Below are 18,978 nucleotides of genomic sequence, written 5' to 3'. Positions count from 1 at the left end.
CTTCTCATACTCTGCGTGGGTGGCTCTGACTTCTCATACTCTGCGTGGGTGGCTTCTCATACTCTGCGTGGGGGGCTCTGGCTTCTCGTACTCTGCGTGGGTGGCTCTGGCTTCTCATACTCTGCGTGGGTGGCTTCTCATACTCTGCGTGGGGGGCTCTGGCTTCTCATACTCTGCGTGGGTGGCTCTGGCTTCTCATACTCTGCGTGGGTGGCTCTGGCTTCTCATACTCTGCGTGGGTGGCTCCGGCTTCTCATACTCTGCGTGGGTGGCTCCGGCTTCTCATACTCTCCGGTTGCTCTGGCTTCTCATTCTCTGCATGGGTGGCTCTGGCTTCTCATACTCTGCGTGGGTGGCTCTGGCTTCTCATACTCTGCGTGGGTGGCTCTGGCTTCTCATACTCTGCGTGGGTGGCTCTGGCTTCTCATACTCTCCGTCGGTGGCTCTGGCTTCTCATACTCTCCGTCGGTGGCTCTGGCTTCTCATACTCTGCGTGGGTGGCTCTGGCTTCTCATACTCTGCGTGGGTGGCTCTGGCTTCTCATACTCTGCGTGGGTGGCTCTGGCTTCTCATACTCTGCGTGGGTGGCTCTGGCTTCTCATACTCTGCGTGGATGGCTCTGGCTTCTCATACTCTGCGTGGGGGGCTCTGGCTTCTCATACTCTGCGTGGATGGCTCTGGCTTCTCATACTCTGCGGTGGCTCTGGCTTCTCATTCTCTGCGTGGGTGGCTGTGGCTTCTCATACTCTGTGTGGGTGGCTGTGGCTTCTCATACTCTGTGTGGGGGGCTCTGGCTTCTCATACTCTGCGCGGATGGCTCCGGCTTCTCATACTCTGCGTGGGGGACTCTGGCTTCTCATAGTCTCCGGTGGCTCTGGCTTCTCATAGTCTCCGGTGGCCCTGGCTTCTCATTCTCTGCATGGGTGGCTCTGGCTTCTCATACTCTGCGTGGGTGGCTCTCGCTTCTCATACTCTGCGTGGGTGGCTCTCGCTTCTCATACTCTGCGTGGGTGGCTCTGGCTTCTCGTACTCTGCGTGGGTGGCTTCTCATACTCTGCGTGGGTTGCTCCTCATACTCTGCGTGGGTGGCTCCGGCTTCTCATACTCTGCGTGGGGGGCTCTGGCTTCTCATACTCTGCGTGGGGGGCTCTGGCTTCTCATACTCTGCGTGGGGGACTCTGGCTTCTCATTCTCTGCGTGGGTGGCTCTGGCTTCTCATACTCTGCGTGGGTGGCTCTGGCTTCTCATACTCTGCGTGGGTGGCTGTGGCTTCTCATACTCTGCATGGGGGGCTCCGGCTCCTCATACTCTGCGTGGGTGGCTCTGGCTCCTCATACTCTGCATGGGGGGCTCCGGCTCCTCATACTCTGCGTGGGTGGCTGTGGCTCCTCATACTGTGCGTGGGTGGCTCTGGCTCCTCATACTGTGCGTGGGTGGCTCTGGCTCCTCCTACTCTGCGTGGGTGGCTCTGGCTCCTCATACTCTGCGTGGGTGGCTCTGGCTTCTCATACTCTGCGTGGATGGCTTTGGCTTCTCATACTCTGCGTGGGGGACTCTGGCTTCTCATACTCTCCGGTGGCGGCTCTGGCTTCTCATACTCTGCGTGGGTGGCTCTGGCTTCTCATACTCTGCGTGGGTGGCTCTGGCTTCTCATACTCTGCGTGGGGGGCTCTGGCTTCTCATAGTCTGCGGTGGCTCTGGCTTCTCATTCTCTGCGTGGGAGGCTCTGGCTCCTCATACTCTGCGTGGGTGGCTCTGGCTTCTCATACTCTGTGTGGGGGGCTCTCGCTTCTCATACTCTGCGTGGGGGGCTCTGGCTTCTCATATTCTGCGTGGGTGGCTCCGGCTCCTCATACTCTGCGTGGGTGGCTCTGGCTTCTCATACTCTGCGTGGGGGGCTCTGGCTTCTCATACTCTGCGTGGGTGGCTCTGGCTTCTCATACTCTGCGTGGGTGGCTCTGGCTTCTCATACTCTGCGTGGGTAGCTCCGGCTTCTCATACTCTCCGGTTGCTCTGGCTTCTCATTCTCTGAATGGGTGGCTCTGGCTTCTCATACTCTGCGTGGGTGGCTCTGGCTTCTCATACTCTGCGTGGGTGGCTCTGGCTTCTCATACTCTGCGTGGGTGGCTCTGGCTTCTCATACTCTGCGTGGGTGGCTCTGGCTTCTCATACTCTCTGTCGGTGGCTCTGGCTTCTCATACTCTGCGTGGTTGGCTCCTCATACTCTGCGTGGGTGGCTCTGGCTCCTCATACTCTGCATGGGTGTCTGTGACTTCTCATACTCTGCGTGGGTAGCTCTGGCTTCTCATACCCTGCGTGGGTGGCTCTGGCTTCTCATACTCTGCGTGGGTGGCTCTGGCTTCTCATACTCTGCGTGGGTAGCTCCGGCTTCTCATACTCTCCGGTTGCTCTGGCTTCTCATTCTCTGAATGGGTGGCTCTGGCTTCTCATACTCTGCGTGGGTGGCTCTGGCTTCTCATACTCTGCGTGGGTGGCTCTGGCTTCTCATACTCTGCGTGGGGGTTCTGGCTTCTCATACTCTGTGTGGGTGGCTCTGGCTTCTCATAGTCTGGGTGGGTGGCTCTGGCTCCTCATACTCTGCGTGGGTGGCTCCTCATACTCTGCGTGGGTGGCTCTGGCTCCTCATACTCTGCATGGGTGTCTGTGACTTCTCATACTCTGCGTGGGTAGCTCTGGCTTCTCATACCCTGCGTGGGTGGCTCTGGCTTCTCATACTCTGCGTGGGTGGCTCTGGCTTCTCATACTCTGCGTGGGTGGCTCTGGCTTCTCATACTCTGCGTGGGTGGCTCTGGCTTCTCATACTCTGCGTGGGTGGCTCTGGCTTCTCATACTCTGCGTGGGTGGCTCTGGCTTCCCATACTCTGCGTGGGTGGCTCCTCATACTCTGCGTGGGTGGCTCTGGCTTCTCATACTCTGCGTGGGTGGCTCTGGCTTCTCATACTCTGCGCGGATGGCTCCGGCTTCTCATACTCTGCGTGGGTGGCTCCTCATACTCTGCGTGGGTGGCTCTGGCTTCTCATACTCTGCGTGGGTGGCTCCTCATACTCTGCGTGGGGGGCTCTGGCTTCTCATACTCTCCGGTGGCGGCTCTGGCTTCTCATACTTTGCGCGGATGGCTCCGGCTTCTCATACTCTGCGTGGGTGGCTCTGGCTTCTCATACTCTCCGGTGGCTCTGACTTCTCCCCCTATTATGCCACCATCCAGTGGGCGGGGGCGTAAGTCTCCCTCTGGTTGGCTGGGTGCCCCCATCTTCAAGATGGCAGGGAATGAGATTTGTGCTTCGCCTCGCCTCTTCCACCTGAGGGGTGGAGTTGACAAAGGTTAACGCACATCTCCTCCTATCTTCGTTTTCCTGCCCATTCCCCCTCCCTAAGAGTCTGAGCCTACCGAACGTGCACCCTTGAGCCAGAGACTCTCCGTACAAAACCCCTCTGCACCTGAGCTTCACAGCCAGAGTCTGTGCCTACCGACCGTGCTCCCTTGCCCTAGAGACCCACAAGAGCCAAGCCCCCCTTTAGGACGCCGGACTGGTGCCACGGTCAGGGGCGGATTGGCACTGCGGGCATTCGGGCATCAGCCGAAGGGCCGGTGTCTCAGTGCCCTCTGTAGGCCGTTTTTTTTCTCCCCTTTCCCAGTCCACAGAGCTCTGTGTGGACTGGGAAAGGGGAGAAAAAACAAGCATTTACAATGCAACGGTTTCGCCTTTGCAAAAGTTAGAGCTATTAGCATTGTAAATGACAACATGTTTATTTATGTGTTGGTTTTGAAAACAGATAAATAAATGGCATTGTCATTTACAATGCCAATAGCTAAATCTCTGGGCTGGGGGGGCTTAACTGTAAAGAGGGACTCTAGGGGGCGGCTGCCATGGTTGCAGATGTGCCTCTATTTCCCCAGGCCCATAAAACTTCTAAAGAATCGAAGGTTGCACAAGCCCCCATGTCGCTCAGTGTTGCACAATCTTAATAATGGGCCCTCGGCTGTTCTGAAGCAGGTCCCACCAAACATGACCGCCCTTGCTACGTACTTGGGTGAATCCGGACACAACCTGGTACTCCGTTGCCACACTGTTCCACCACCCAGCCTACATCCAGGATCATTGGAACTATGCAACTGCTAGCTGGAGCTCTTTCTGCACTAGCCACATAATCCATCTACTGCTGCAGAATTTGCAGATTACGAAAAAAAATCTTTCGCGCTCTAACGGACCAAAAGTTACTAAAAACGTTGTCAATGGTGCTGGTGCTGAGTGGGAAACCCCTTGGTCCAGATAGCGGTAACATGCGTAAAAGGACAAAATAATAAAGTAATACTGCCACAAGTACCGCATAATTGACCTTTGCCTGCCACATTTGGTCAACCCTGCTTCATAATTTGCTCCTCCTTGCGTCATAATCCAGTGCTCCCGTCTTCACCTCCTGCTGTTCAAACGATTGACCGGTCAGTGTGGCAGTGTCGCCCCACCGTGGTCACTCGCCACAGAGCATGCTCTGGGGCCCGGCGGCCTCCCGGTCCTCGCCTCCACCTGCCGCGCCCAGGGCCGTCCGTGAGCGTCGTCACCTTGGGGGCAGGGGCGAGGGGAAGCCGGGGCTCCCTGCTGTGGTGAATGGTGCAAGGCTGAGAAGGGGGGGGGGGGCAGAGCGGAGAGGCCAGCCTCAAAAGAGCTCTTCAGCACGTGCGCGATGACGAAGGAGTAGGAGCATGCTGGACTGGTTTGAAAAAACACTTTCATTTGATTAACCTGAAGGTTACAAAATATTCGCACGCATTAAACAAAATGGCAGTGAACCAGAACGGGCATAGAAAATATATGCAGATGTGCATAGAGTAATATACTGTTTACTAGCATGCATTCTCCTTTCTTACGTCCAAGTGACAAGCAGTCAGACAATAGGAAGCTCTTTTCTCATGTCAATACTGTGTATACTACTGTAATAACACTGAATCTGACCCGGCGCTGTAAGTAATAATGTGAGGGTGGGTGAGCTTGTACACCTAGCAGCATTCATTCACCTGCGGTAGAAACGGCAGACATCACTACAAACAGATGGGGAAGAAATAAAGATAGGTAAAAGAGCAGGAGCACAGAGTGACTCTAATACAGTCATGTCTAGTTTGCGCTATATAAAACTGCAAAGAAAGGAACAAAAGGCAGGCCAGGTGCGAAATCTATATCATGTAGCAGCGCGTGCAGGTGGTGCCAGGATATCGAAGGGTGAAGTGGGGAGATGAGGAAACAGCAAAGAAAGACCAAGGGGCAGCAAGCAAAGAAGTTGGCGGAAGGGCAGTAACGAGGACAATGAACAGTACGTCATGGACATGTGAGGGAGCCGCACACGCAGGACAGGGCAAGCAAGTAATTGAAAATGTCAGTACTGAGTTAGAGCGGCGCGGCCTCAGACTCCGATGGCATTCATCAACTGTTCTCCGTGAGTCATTAACCCGAACGGTCTTCAGCATCATTCCACATAATACTGGCCCGGGCAATTCCCCATAGGATTACATTCCCTATGACAATGCCACGGTGTGGGGATAGATTGTGCTGTTTGTTTCTGAACGGAATACTGCTTGCGTCCCGATGGGGTGACAGCAACTGCTCTTTTGTTAACTCAATATAACCCGTTTTCGGCCAATATCTTTATTCAGTCTCGTTTACAAATAACAGTTCGTTAGACCAATAATACATCACAACAGCAATACCCAAACTCTTAATGTATTTTTTTAAGTGCGCTGTGGTCATGAGCGATCATGCAGATGTAGGGATTTTAAGATTTCTGCTTGTAGAGCCGGAGAGCAAAGAATGCAGATAACATGATTAAGACGAGGGTCCATTAATCTAGACAGCTTCAACTAGCACCACTCATTTAGTACAACGCACTTGGTCCAAGTGCTGAAAGGTAAATTTAAAGGCCCTCAGTATCCCAGATAACTGCACAAAGGCGATACTATGGGGGTATAACAGAAGATTCATTGGGACACAGCTTGCGAACAGTTACTGCCCTACGGCTGTGTATGCCTCACCTACAGAGACCTCTCTTCCTTAAACCCTCTGCTGGTTCTGCGCATTAGTCCACTGGCCTACTGTTGCCCTACCAATGTCCCACCAATTGTGGTAAAATTCGGGCTCTAGTCCAAGAGTAGATGATTGTATGCACCTGTTGGAAATAGGCCTTCAATTACCCACTGCAACATAAGAAATAAGTAGAGCCACTACATCAAGCATTCTTTACTGTATATGCCCGATGCATAAGTGTCAATAGGCGCAAACCAGTTTCATAACCACGCTAAAACATGCAACTAGATGTAAACGTAAAAGGCTGATAAAGAACTGCTCGTTACTCCGAGGTACAAGTGGACAATACAACACTGATGTCACAAGCTGACAGCCCAATTATCTTGAGCCACAAAATGTATACTGACCGCTTAATTCGGATCATGTTTATTTTAGTTTTAAGTCACCATACCTAGAAAAGATATTATGTAAATACAGAGATGCTCAATCGATATGAAATATTACGCTCTGCATCTGAGCCCAAGTACCCACCCAGTGACACCCGTCCATTTCCACACGAGAAATCCACGTAAAATAGACGCGAATATTAAGAACCAACCCGGAAGTAGAGTTGCTTTTGTGCCGTTTGCAAAACAAATAAATACTAGTGGTTCGCCATTCGTATAAAATATATGTTTAATCACCCTGGTATGAAACGTGATGCAGTTTCCACTTCGCACTGGTGTGATGCGGAAGTTATGGATCTGCGTTTATTAGGAAGCGTCCTGCTTTACTTTCCGACGAATATAAAGATCTAGAAAGTATTGAGTAACCAATGAGGACTTAGTAAATACGCAAGCAGAAAAGGTTAGTTTTTTTTTTAGACTGCTCGCGGTTTACGAAGGTACTTGAGGACAGACTACAAATCCCATGATGCCCACAGTCGGTTTCCATGCAGGAACCCTCACCATTCCTTACCCGCTTCAAACAAACTAGCCCAATTTAACTGCAAACTGCCCACCAGATCATGCCCTCACCGTATCCCACTCAACCAGTACGTGACCATACGAATAACTATATCCGTTTGCGAGAGCGGAAGCGCGGGATTACGCAGAAGGTACTAGCCTCTAACCCCGGAGCCAACAGTCTAATCGTGCTTAGGACCCGAAACTCGCGTCCGCTTGGAAAATAAAAGATCGGGCGGCAAGGTAATATGTCCCGTAGCATACTCGGGAAGTCGAGCCGCTTAAAGAGCCAGCATATTCAATAGATGGAGGACAGCGGGAGGGGGGGGCGGGGTAACGGGCTCACGGACAGCGGGGTAACGGGCTCACGGACAGCGGAAGGGGGGGCGGGTTAACGGGCACACGGACAGCGGGAGGGGGGCGGGCAGGCACACGGACAGCGGGAGGGGGGGCAGGCACACGGACAGCGGGAGGGTGGTCAGGAAACAGCCAGCGGGACAGGGACAAGACGAACAATGAACACAAACATCGGTGTAAAAGAAAAAAAAAGGACACGCCCACAGTGGCCACGTCTTCATGACGTTGCGGAGAGGGAAAGAATCGGCGGGATTGGAGCTAGCCAATGGAAGACAGAGGCGGGAATAAGCCACATACTTGTAAACAAAAGTTTTTCGCCTGCGCAAAATGCTGCTTGCGCAGCTGTTCGCAGGCGAAACCTAAAAACGGCCCGCAGAGGGCACGGAGACAGAGATAGAAATGAAATCAGCTTCGCTGGTCAGCCATACAGCGATTATTAGCTGTGGCCTCTACTGCACCCCCTGCCCTGCAAAGCAATCACGCTGAGGCTGGGCTGGGGAGGGGTGATTGTTTGCGAAAATCGGCCTCCCTGGGGGCCAGGTGTTGCTCAGGCCTTTGAGCCATTTTCACCTCGGGCCCCCCTGGGGCCCACGCAGCCGAGAAACAGTGTTTGCTTTAACACCTCGCCCACAGCCCCTCACATTCAGGGCACAGTGGGCGAGGAAGAATGGGTCTCGCTGTGGGGGCCAGGTGATGTTTTGAAAGTGCACAATCTTCACCTTAGCCCACCCCCCCTGGCTACTGTGGATGACCCAGTAGCTGTGTTTTGTGCTCCCCTGCCAGGACATTGCCCTGGGGCCTGGAGGGCTGATTAATTTACTAATTGCAGGGGCCATACTGCTGTTCATGTGCTCCTGAGCTAAAGGTCTGGGGAGGGCTGAGTAGGTTAGTAATAGCAGGGGCTTCCCTTCTTTTCAGGTGCTCCTGTGCTGGAGGGCTGGAATAATTTTGTGACAGAAAGGGGCCTTGCTGGTTTTTTAGTTGCTCAGCATGTAGGCCATTGTCACCTTGGCCCTGTGTCCTGCACAAGAACAGTATCCTCCCACTTTCATTCCTTGTCTGTGCATAGGCATATGTGGCCTGGTGCCAGAGTTGCAGAGATGGGGATTCAAGTTTGAATCCCAGCGTCTGCTCAACAGCCTGTGATTCTGGGCAGATCACTTCATCGCCCAGGCCCTTAAATAAAAAATCGGATCATGTGTACTGTAATTGGTACTCATGAATAGAACTCTAATAGCCTTTGTCTTGGGCTGAATTTACACTATATAAAACGGTCAAATGGTAAAGCAACTATAAAAAATAACCATTTGTTCATGCTTTATGATTCTGCAAAGGGACCATGATAATTAAAGAGGACACTTTATAAAAACATGTCCATATTTTTAACACAGCGTTTCCGATACAAAATTTCCATTTAATTCCCCTTAGTGCTTCACTGTCTGGTTTTCTTATGTTGTGGAGGCTGCGCTCTGACACCTAAGTCATTCTGTACCTCTTACTGGGTGCACCATTCTACTTCTATGTTCTTTTTGTTATTCTGGGAGAGTCTAAGCTTGCCCTAAGATAACATTTCATAGTATTCATAATTTCCAGTGACTCCCTCCTCAATGGGGGATCTTGTTGGGTGATGTTTGTGGCCTTCCTTTCCCTCCCCAGCACCTGCCTCACCTTCATATGGACACACCCCTTACTCACTGCCTGCATTAGTGTGAAAACAGCAGGCCTATAGGTTTCTGTCTCACTGCTCTGACCACACCCCCTTTCTCAGTCGGCCAGTAAGACACCATTTCTGGATTGAAGTGGGGGTAAGAATTCATAGATTTCCTTCCCGCCTCCTGATTGCCACGCCCACGTAAGTATTCAGTTATCAGAACTGCAGTGCTCCTAGTCTTTACCAATGTTACTTGCTCTGTAAGCTTTAAAAGGCTTAATTTACTAAATATTTCTCTACAAATTAGACCTCAAAGAGTAGCCAAATGGTGTTTCATGAAAGGCACGCCCCTTAAATGTAGGCCACGCCCCCTTAATGTGGGCCACTTTTTTCGTCAGTGCCCGGGCCAAATTGTGATCCCAATCCGACCCTGGCCACGGTCCCCACTTGCAGCCTTTCCCTGTTGCAGGTCTCCCCACTGACTTCAGCTGTAGCGTCTGAGGCTATCTTTGCGACCAGCACCTCTGCGCCCAGACACACCAGGGAAGGTAAACCGGAACTGCTGGTGGTACTGAGGACCTTGGCCCTACTTACCTTAAGTCCAGAAGGAGAAGCCTGTAACTCGATTGCCTCAAATCTGACAGCTGTATTTTTTGTGTTTCTAAAAATCGCTAATTCGAAAAATACTTACCTGACCCCAAAGATCTTGGTGTCCAAAGAAATATATAAAAAAAAAATGTAATTGGTCTTTGATTTCCTTATTGAGTGTGTGCCTCATTTATTGACTGTGTGTGTGTAACAAATGCCTAACGCTCCCCTTTGATAAGCCGAAACTGCTCGACCACACTACCACAAAGAGAGCATTTGGGATTTTTAAAGAAAGCCCCAGTAAATCAATAAGTCGTCTGGACTATTTGCATACTGTACCCCTTAGGTGCGCTATTTACATAGTCCGCTTCCTACATATGAAACATCCGCTTACCCAAAGAGCACAGATGCAAGGCAAGCGCTTGTTTACAGTGGAAGCTCGAAGCTCCCACCAAGCGCGGGACAGTCCACATGTGATACTCTCATTAGGGATTCTGAAAGCACGTTTTCTGGTGCTCAGACGAACTGTAACAGTCGTGCTGCCAAACAAGAGCTAAAATCGAGAGAGGAGGCGAGTGGAAACTGGAATAGGAAAAAGAGGGTGAATAATCGTACATCGGAGTAACACATTTGTCTAAATATGGTACATTTCCCCCTTCACTTTCAAGTGAAAGACTGCACCCCTGGTCGGTACTACCTCAATAGAGTCAAACGGCCCAGTTAGCTCTGGAGCAGCAGTGTTCACATTGCACCCACCCAGACCTGCCCCGTAGCCAGGGCCTGCAGCAGGCCTTCGGGAAAGGGCCTCACCTTAAAGTAATGTGCATTTTTAAAGCGCACATTCACCCGTGGGCTTCTTGGTGCGGACTATCAGATGTTGATTGTTCTCTAACTAAATGCTACTCACTGAAAGCCTTTCTGTTTGAGCTGTTTTTTAATAATAAACTCTGTTGAAATAAATGTACGAATTGTGTGTATTTTCTTGAGCTTGATAAACAGTTACAGGATTTCAATGTAGGTCCTTAAAAAGAGTGCTTCCTAATCCCCCTTTTGATGTTACAATCCTCAGGTCTACAACGACTCCTATTTGCTGGAGAAAGTCCTCAAAGAGAAACGGAAAGAACTTGGACCTGTCCCCGACGACGACGACATGGCCTCTCCGAAACTGAAGATCAGCAAGGAAGGCATGTATCCTGACTCAGTCAGCCAGGTCCTTCTGCGGTGCGCAGCCCTTGCTGCTGGCGTCTGTCATGAAGTTCGATTAGATGACTTGTTTGGGGTTTTAGAAAGAAATACAACTTCACGTCCTGTTTGATGTTTGCTTACATGTTGTACTTAAAGGCAGTTACAGTAGGCGGTACCTCTTGCTGGCCTCAAGCTCCAGTGATGTGCTGCCACTTCAAAAGTCTATGATCCTCCTATTGGTGGTTGTACCGATCTGCTCAACGAGCCTCGTCCTTCAGCATGGCTTGCCCTAAACAAAGCGCACACCTGCTGGAAGGAAATCAAAGGTTTAACATTGACCTGATGTGTTTGCGGAACACATCAGGTCAATTTATATGAGAAGAAAGTGACAAGAAAAGCTTTTTGCAATAATTTAAAAAAAGTATTTGACAGTGTGTACCTTATGCAAAGCTTTTGGCCAAATAGGACTGTTGAGCCGCCCTCTTGACCATGGTCGTGATGGTTGCTATTGGAAAGAGCATTTATGTCAGTATTGACATGAGATTTTCAATTGATTGCTTCAACTTTTATATCGCTGAATGCTACCAGGTCCTACGAGTTGAACGATGGTGTTGGTAGCATCTATAAGTGATAAACCCAGGCTCATGGGGTCGTAACAGAAAGAAAGGTAAGTCCGATCCACTAATGGGGCAGCAATGGGGCAGCAATGGGGCATGGCATCCCTAACCGTTCTTGACCAATAATTAGTGAACTTTTGGGTAAGAAAGATGTGTTCATGGCGCTGCCCTTACGGGGGGTCCCTTGCGCATGGGCGGCTTCACGGAGAGCAGTGCGAGGGAGTGGAGCGCCTCTGTGTGGCCCTTGAGACCCCACAAGAGGAGAGATCTCCTCTCCGTTAACATAACCCACTCCCCACCTTCAGCGGCTGCCCCTCCCACTGCATAAAGCTAGTGTCCGCACGGTGCTCAAGAAAACAGCGGGAAGGGCAGGTGGACGAACAGCGGAGGACTTCTCTGCCGCCCTGAATACCTTTCAGCAGCACATTGATTTCATGGAAACCCCAGAGCACTAGGATTGCCTCGAGACCGATGCTGTTTTAACGTGGATGCCTATGTTGGGTTTCATAGCAGGTCTGAGGCTTATTTAGATTGTGCACAATTCATCCTCAATGTAAATCTTCATCGATTCCCTCTGGACAGTGGGACCAGTGAGCACTTTATTTGCTGCAAAAAATTAGACCATCCAAATTCACCCTTTACTTTGTTTGCAAAGTCCCACTGGCCTTCGATGTACAAACAGAACCAGCCGAGACCTTTACCGTTGTTCCTTTCCTTAAGGGGGAGCAGGCTGATAGAGCTCTGGTGTTCAGTGCGGATACTAGAGCGAACAGGAGGGTCTTTATCTTTCTAAAGATCTTCGACTTTGCCAGTTGTTGAGGAGTTCCCCGCACAGGGTACTGGTGAGATTTACACACTTTCAAGCCCAGAGATTTGGTGAGACCAGCTCCGACTGGTCAAACGTATGTGTTTCGCTTGGTGCCAGACCAGTGGCCAGAGCACCAAAGCTGGGAAAGAAGGGGCGGGGTTCACTCGGGGAGGGAACGCATACTCTGGACTTAGGGACTGGACTTCTCATCCACTGCTGCCCCATGTTCCAAGACCCCAGGGGGAGATATAGAGAACTTTTTGGCAATAGCGCAACACATAGAATCCACAAAGGAAACCCCTGTCTTGAACCCACCTCTGAGCCCTAGCTCTCACTCAGATATGTATACGTACATCTTTTAATCATGTCCCGGACCTAAAGGTTGCTTGGGAGCCAAGTCATGGACTCCATTAGACCATTGTCCAGTGAGAGCGGTTAGGAAGGTTCCACACGGACTTCGAGGTGAAGCTCCTTGGCTATAATCACACTGCCAGTCACAGGATACTCTGGGGGAGGTACCAGCAGGACTCCTAAACTCCGATAGAGGTAATCTTGGATGCCCCTTGACCTCGCTGCACGTACCATATTGATGAAAAATAAAAACAAAAAGCTCTTTGCCCTCTTGTCTTCCATGCAGTGGCAGGGTGCCTTTGAACGGTTTTGAGCTAGAATATGCTTTACACAGTTTTGGGGCAAGGGGTGCTCTTGCTCTTAAACTTCTTTACTACTTGGATTTTGGATATTTAACAATATTTTATTTATTTTGCCAATTGGCATTTCCCAGCAGGCCATCTCTAAATGTATTATCGTCTCAAGATTACGCTTTATTACCCCCTGTTGTAAGTGGAAACTGCAAAGCCAGTGAGGAGCATGTTGTGATCAGAGATTTGTAAAGTAGCCACTTGGACAGTTATTCAGACCATTTACAAGACTCCCACTGGGTTGAGGGAAGCACAAGGCTAGAGCCGGAGTCTGCATCGAGTAGAAACATTAGCTCTTGACTGTGGGGAGAGTCTGCTGGGAGAAGAACACACGGTCATGGCAGCGGCAGGGGAGTCTGCGGGGTAGGAAAGCACAAGCTTCCAGCAAGGGTGGAATCTTGAGTAGAAGCAACGACTTGATGGAGGAGTCTGTAGGAATAGAAGCAGTAGCTTCTAATAACAAACTACTTAAGAAACTTTTCCGATGGATTCCGATCAACTGGCGCGTACTGAGGCCCAGACATTGATTGCCAGCAGATTGGATTATGGAAGCGCACTGTACATGGGGGTGGCGGACGAACTGGTTATGCTTTTACAGGTGATGTAAAATGCTGCCGCAAAACCTGTCTGTAATAGAGACAGATATACCTCTAACCCCACTTGTCTGAAATCACTCCACTGGCTGCCCATAAGAAAGAGAGCAAAGTTTAAGCTTCTTTGCCATACTCCTAGGGCCCTCCATGTTTCTGGCCCTCTGCTCCTTAGACAGAAGGTGGAATTTTACCAACAAACAAGAAATCTAAGATCCAACAACCTTGCCCCAGCCAAAACAAATCGCATCAAGAAAACTAGAACAGGTGGTCGCTCTTTCACTTACCTGGCGGCAACCCACTAGAACTCTCTTCCCTTGGATGTTAAGCTCACCGACAACCACTTGGTGGTTAGAAAAAACTAAAAACATGGCTCTTCCCAGATTAATGAACCATCTCTTCATGACCCCCAGTTTCTCCCCTGTCGACTAAACAAATGGCAGTATAAGCGCTGTGATATCCCACTGGGGTGAATGTAAGCGCTCTGTAAATACCGCTAAATAAATAAATATAGAGAGATGCTTAGAGCGAATAGAAACGAAAGCTCATGTTGAGAGTGTGGAGTCTGGAATAGAAGGGCGCTCCCATCACATGGAAGTCTCGGCAGATAATAGAAACCCCTATTTGAGGAGTGTGCGGAGAATAGAAGCTCAATCTTCCTGAGGTGGGAGGCAGGATCTGGCTATAAACCCACGGCCCTACCGAGGGGGCGGTGAGTCCTCAAGGACAAGAGGCACAAGCTTGCGAGAAGTGGAAGAGCAGTATAAGCTCTGAACAAGGGGAGGACTCTTGAACAGCGTGGGGGGAGGGGATCTGCAGGCGGTAAAGAGGGGTTTACTGGTGAGGGGGGGCCTCTCCTCCCCATTCTAACTTTGTTCTTCTCTTGTTTTCCCTTTGGATCTGTAGGTAGAAAGAGTGGCATTTCTCCCAAGAAATCTAAATACCTCAGCCCAATGCAGCAGAAACTGAACGACATTTATGAAGCAGTGAAGAATTATACTGACCCGCGAGGCCGGCGGCTCAGTGCCATCTTCCTGAGGCTTCCTTCCCGCTCCGAACTTCCGGACTATTACCTCACTATTAAAAGGCCGATCGACATGGAAAAGATTCGGAGTCACATGATGGCCAACAAGTACCAGGACATCGACGCCATGTTCGAGGACTTCGTGATGATGTTCAATAACGCCTGCACTTACAACGAACCAGAGTCCTTGATCTATAAGGATGCTCTGGTCTTGCACAAAATCTTACTGGAAACGCGCAGAGACATCGAAGGGGATGAGGATTCTCACGTCCCCAACGTGACGCTGCTGATACAGGAACTCATCCATAACCTCTTTGTGTCCATGATGAGCCATCAGGACGACGAAGGACGGTGCTATAGTGACTCCTTGGCTGAGATTCCCGCCGTCGACCCCAAATTCCCCAAAAAGCCTCCCTTGACATTTGACATTATCAGGAGGAATGTTGAAAACAACGGTTACAGACGCCTGGACCTGTTCCAGGAGCACATGTTCGAGGTTTTGGAAAGGGCCAGGAGAATGAACCGGTGAGTGGAGCAAGGATGGCTTTACGCAAAGTATGATTTGGAGGTTTTCTCTGTGATATCCTTTGGTTTTAGGTTTACCTTCTTGGCAATGTCTGTTATTGTAGACTAAAAGAGGAATACCGTGCAGTTTTTTCTGTGTATGTTTAACTGGAAAATGTTTGGTGTCGTGATATCGGTGAAATCTCTTTTTATAAACTGCAAATGTATCGTAATGATTGTGGGCTGTTTTTGCCACCTGGCAACAGTTTAAATTAGTGTAAATTTCAATTAATCTCCTTGGAGAGACACTATTTCCGAGCTCTACTATTGTCCAGTGATGGAAGCTGGGTCTTTATATTGTGGACCAGAAAGAGATGCCCCGTGTAAAGAGTCCAGGCAAACCCCAGAGGGGAAACTGAGGCTCACAACACCTCTTTTGTGGCAGTGTGGGCGAGCAGTTGTGCTTCCCAGAGGGTAGTGCTAAGCGTTTGTTGTCACACACACAGGCAATAAATGAGACACAGACTAAGGAATATATCCAAAACCAATTTATAAGAATAACACATGTTTATATGAATTTAGATATGAAGATCATCAACATCAGGTACTTACTTTTTGAGTTATACATTTTTACAGTTTTCAAATGTTGACACTGCAATTTTTGGGAGCAGTAATGTTATCCGATGCAAAGTGTATTTGGGCACTTAGCAGCTACTCGAGTCACTTGCAGTTGGAGGGGGCTTGCAAAAAGAGGCTGCAGGCAGCGACTGGACGTCCAGTCTGGTCAGACCCAAGGGTTGGCTCGGCTCTTGTGGGTCTGGAGACCCCGCTGGCACGGTCACCTCGTCTGGACGTGGGCTATGGGTGCAGAGGTGCTTTGAGCTGTCAAGTGGCGTCAGTTGGTGACTCACTCTTTGCTTTGGGTTTTGCAGAAACAGGACACCTGAGCCACTCGTCGTGGGTCTCGCTGTCCCTGAAGTCCCTTGACATGCAGGTTGGTTTTCCTTAGCGTTGGTGTCTGGTCTGGACACTACAAGCCGTGGTTGCTGTAAGGGATTCGGTACCCCAGGTATTGGTGTTGAGCGCCTCTGGTTGGTTCTGGCATCCCCACACTTGAAGGTAGAACAGATCTGACCTGTAGGAGCACCACCACCTCTTTCTGGGCAGCCGCCACGTCGGAAGTCCCCGTAATTGGCAGTTTGGTGTACCAGGTTGTACCAGGTGTTTCTTTGGTGTCTGGTGATGCATGGGAGTATCTCCTCTACTCCAAGGAAGTCTCTCTAGCGATTGGCGAAATACTGGCCGCCATCCAGGTTTCTTAGAGTCTGCACAGTGGCAGGACGGGCCATGCTCTCCACGAGGGTCGGGTGCAGCAGACAGGCCCACAAGGTTGGCCCCAGGTCAGTAGCTCCTCGGTTCTCGGGTCAGCCCTTCTTTTTCGTTCACTTCTTCTTTTCCTCTGCCTAAATCTGAATTCCCGGTATCAGGGTGTCACCTAGATCCTCAATTTAAGGGCATTTCAGGGAGCGAGGGGTAGTAGCCAATGGGCTACTTAGCCCTGTGGGCACTACTCCCCCTAGATGACCACTTCCTTTGGGGAGTGGACATGACCCTGTCCCACAATTCCCGATTCCACCACATACAAGATGGTGGGATTCCTAACTTCGTGTTCACCTCAGGCTGTTCACCCTGGAGGTGTGTCCGGCCTGACAGTGCTTCATACCACCTGCATAGTTAAGTTTCCCACCTGTCCTGATGCCAGGTAGGCCCAGGGCAAGGGGTGGCATCTCCCCAGTCTGGGGAAGCCTTGGGCAGCATATCAGAGGTGGCATAGGCCTTCGAAGCCTGCTGCCCTGATATGCTGTTTTACTAACCTTCCTTAAACCGGACGTGTTAACACCTCTCCCGAGCAGCCATTGTTTCTGTCCTCAGAGAGCATTGCTTCTCACATCCTGGGGAGGGGGCCAGAAGCTAGTCTGTGGTGGACTGGACTGGACTGGACTGGACTGGACTGGACCAGCCAGCAGCACACTAGAAGGCTAGTTGGGTTCAGGGGGCACCTCTAAGGTACCCTGTGGGTGCTTGTATTCATAAATCCATCACTGGAATCTGTGTGGGGTTTGATACAGAACACCATAAGTTTCAGTGAAGCCATCATGTAGCTGGAGAAATCGTTTTCAGCAGTACCCAGTGCGTACCTTGAGTTGGCTTCATCGTCAGTAATTGAACTGGCCAGCCCAGAGGCATATCTGCTCATGCAGATATGTCCTCACTTGTAATATGATAAACCCTGCCTTGGAGCTGTAAGGCCTGCTGTCAGGGTGACATACAAATATTACATGCAGTGTTGGAGGACATGGCACGCAGGAGGATGCCATGACGTGTTTTAGCTTTTAGAGTGCCTTGTCACGCTGCCTGCAGTGACAGTCTGCATGAGTTTGGTGCTTGGCCCCTTAGTGGCACAAGATATGCGGCAGCTCTTAAGGACACGCCCTAGATACCAGCGGTGCCACTTACTGGGGACTTCCAGGGGTGCTAAAGGCCGGGTCACTTAGGGAATCAAGTGACCAGTTGTCTTGTTTTGGAGAACTAACGACAGCACTGGGGACCTGTGTATCAGGAACGTGGTGCACTCCATTCAAAGATGCATCAAAATCCAGGCAAAAAGTGGGGCAACTCTTCAACAAAACCCCAGTTTCCTGCATCCAGCAACTAAAGTACCTTCTCCTATCTGTGCTGCAATCTGCGTATGCAAACTGCCATTGGTCCATCTGTGTAGCCATCCACCCCTCGAAGCTTCTGGCGTGTGATCTTGGTTGTCACTCGCAATATAAACTACCATATTCTAAACTGCTGTCACCTAAGCTGCTGCTTGAGCTGCGCTGCCTCCCGTTTTAGCGTCCCCGTTCTATGCTCCTTACATTCCTACTTCCATTCTGCACTCGGCTCCTTACGCTGCAGTCACTTTGACATGCAAATGGTATTTCTATAGTATAATCCTAGCCGTAGGCAGCTGAGTGCTGTACAAGGTCAAAGACGAGGATAAAGTTAGCGTGGGGTAAGGGGTATCTGGCTGTCCAGTACAGCCAGAGGAGGTCCAGAATGGAGGTCATGTTATCATAATTCTTCAGGCCTTGGATGAGATGAGCTGTGGCGTGCACGAAAGGGGTGCCAATGTGGAGACAGGAAGGTCCTGGAGCAGGGCGATACCGCCATCCAGATGTGAGCGTACGAGTGTTTGAACAGCATTTCGCAAGTCTGTTTTTGAGAAAAACGTTTGTTTCGTTAGAAAAGAGATTTAGCTCTAGACTGTCTTTTTAAAAACAATTGTTTTTATTTGTTTAATGTAAACTTTGTGTCCGTTGAGGGTGAGGTTGCTGTCCTTGGTGTATCCAAGTGACTTATAATTGGGTGATAGTTGGGTTCCGGGTTATCCAGGTTCAGGTCATAGAGCCAGGTTTGTACTGTTTCTTATTGCTTTTGGATAATAAGAGGAAGTCTGTCTTGGTTGGGTTGAGCTTCCGCTTTGCACTGGCCATCCAGGTCTGGATGATGAGCGGGCAGTGTCTCCGGCATTAGATGTCTGAAGCAGAGGAGACTTTCATATAGAGTTGTGTATCATCGTCACATTGATGAATGTTGATGCTGTTCTCTCGGAGTCGAGCACCAGGCACCTCCACGCACGTGCTTAAGATGGCAGGAGACCGGATGAAGCCCTGGGGGCTCCACAGGTGATGGGAACCGTTTGAGACCAGAGGTGCCCATGTGAACAAACTGGTGTCAGTTGGAAAGGTAGGAGAAGAACCAGTGAAGGGCACGATCAATAAATCCCATTTGAGACTCCAGGGTGTGTATGATGGGGTGGAGATGGTCGACTGTGTCGGAGGCAGCAGCGATGTCCTGCAATACCAGAAGGCAGAGGGATCTTCACCTGTGGTCAAGAGGGCATCTTCTACGATGTGTAAGGAGGCCGT

General features: G+C 50.3%; 1 protein-coding gene across 9 annotated transcripts in view; it reads left to right on the top strand.

Moving 5' to 3' along the window:
• The window catches only part of PBRM1 (polybromo 1), a 298,934-nt gene that overhangs the window by 115,061 nt on the left and 164,895 nt on the right, over window positions 1-18,978 (top strand). For all 9 annotated transcript variants that reach the window (XM_078661902.1, XM_078661899.1, XM_078661897.1 and 6 more), the window contains exons 15-16: window positions 10,645-10,759; window positions 14,383-15,025. In XM_078661902.1, the coding sequence (XP_078518028.1) occupies window positions 10,645-10,759; window positions 14,383-15,025 (758 nt within the window). The remainder of the gene's footprint in view (window positions 1-10,644; window positions 10,760-14,382; window positions 15,026-18,978) is intronic.

Source organism: Lissotriton helveticus, chromosome 9, assembly GCF_964261635.1.
Source record: "Lissotriton helveticus chromosome 9, aLisHel1.1, whole genome shotgun sequence".
Classification (NCBI taxonomy): Eukaryota; Metazoa; Chordata; class Amphibia; order Caudata; family Salamandridae; genus Lissotriton; species Lissotriton helveticus.
The sequence above is the reverse complement of the archived record's forward strand: the minus strand, read 5'-3'. Positions and strand labels throughout refer to the sequence as shown.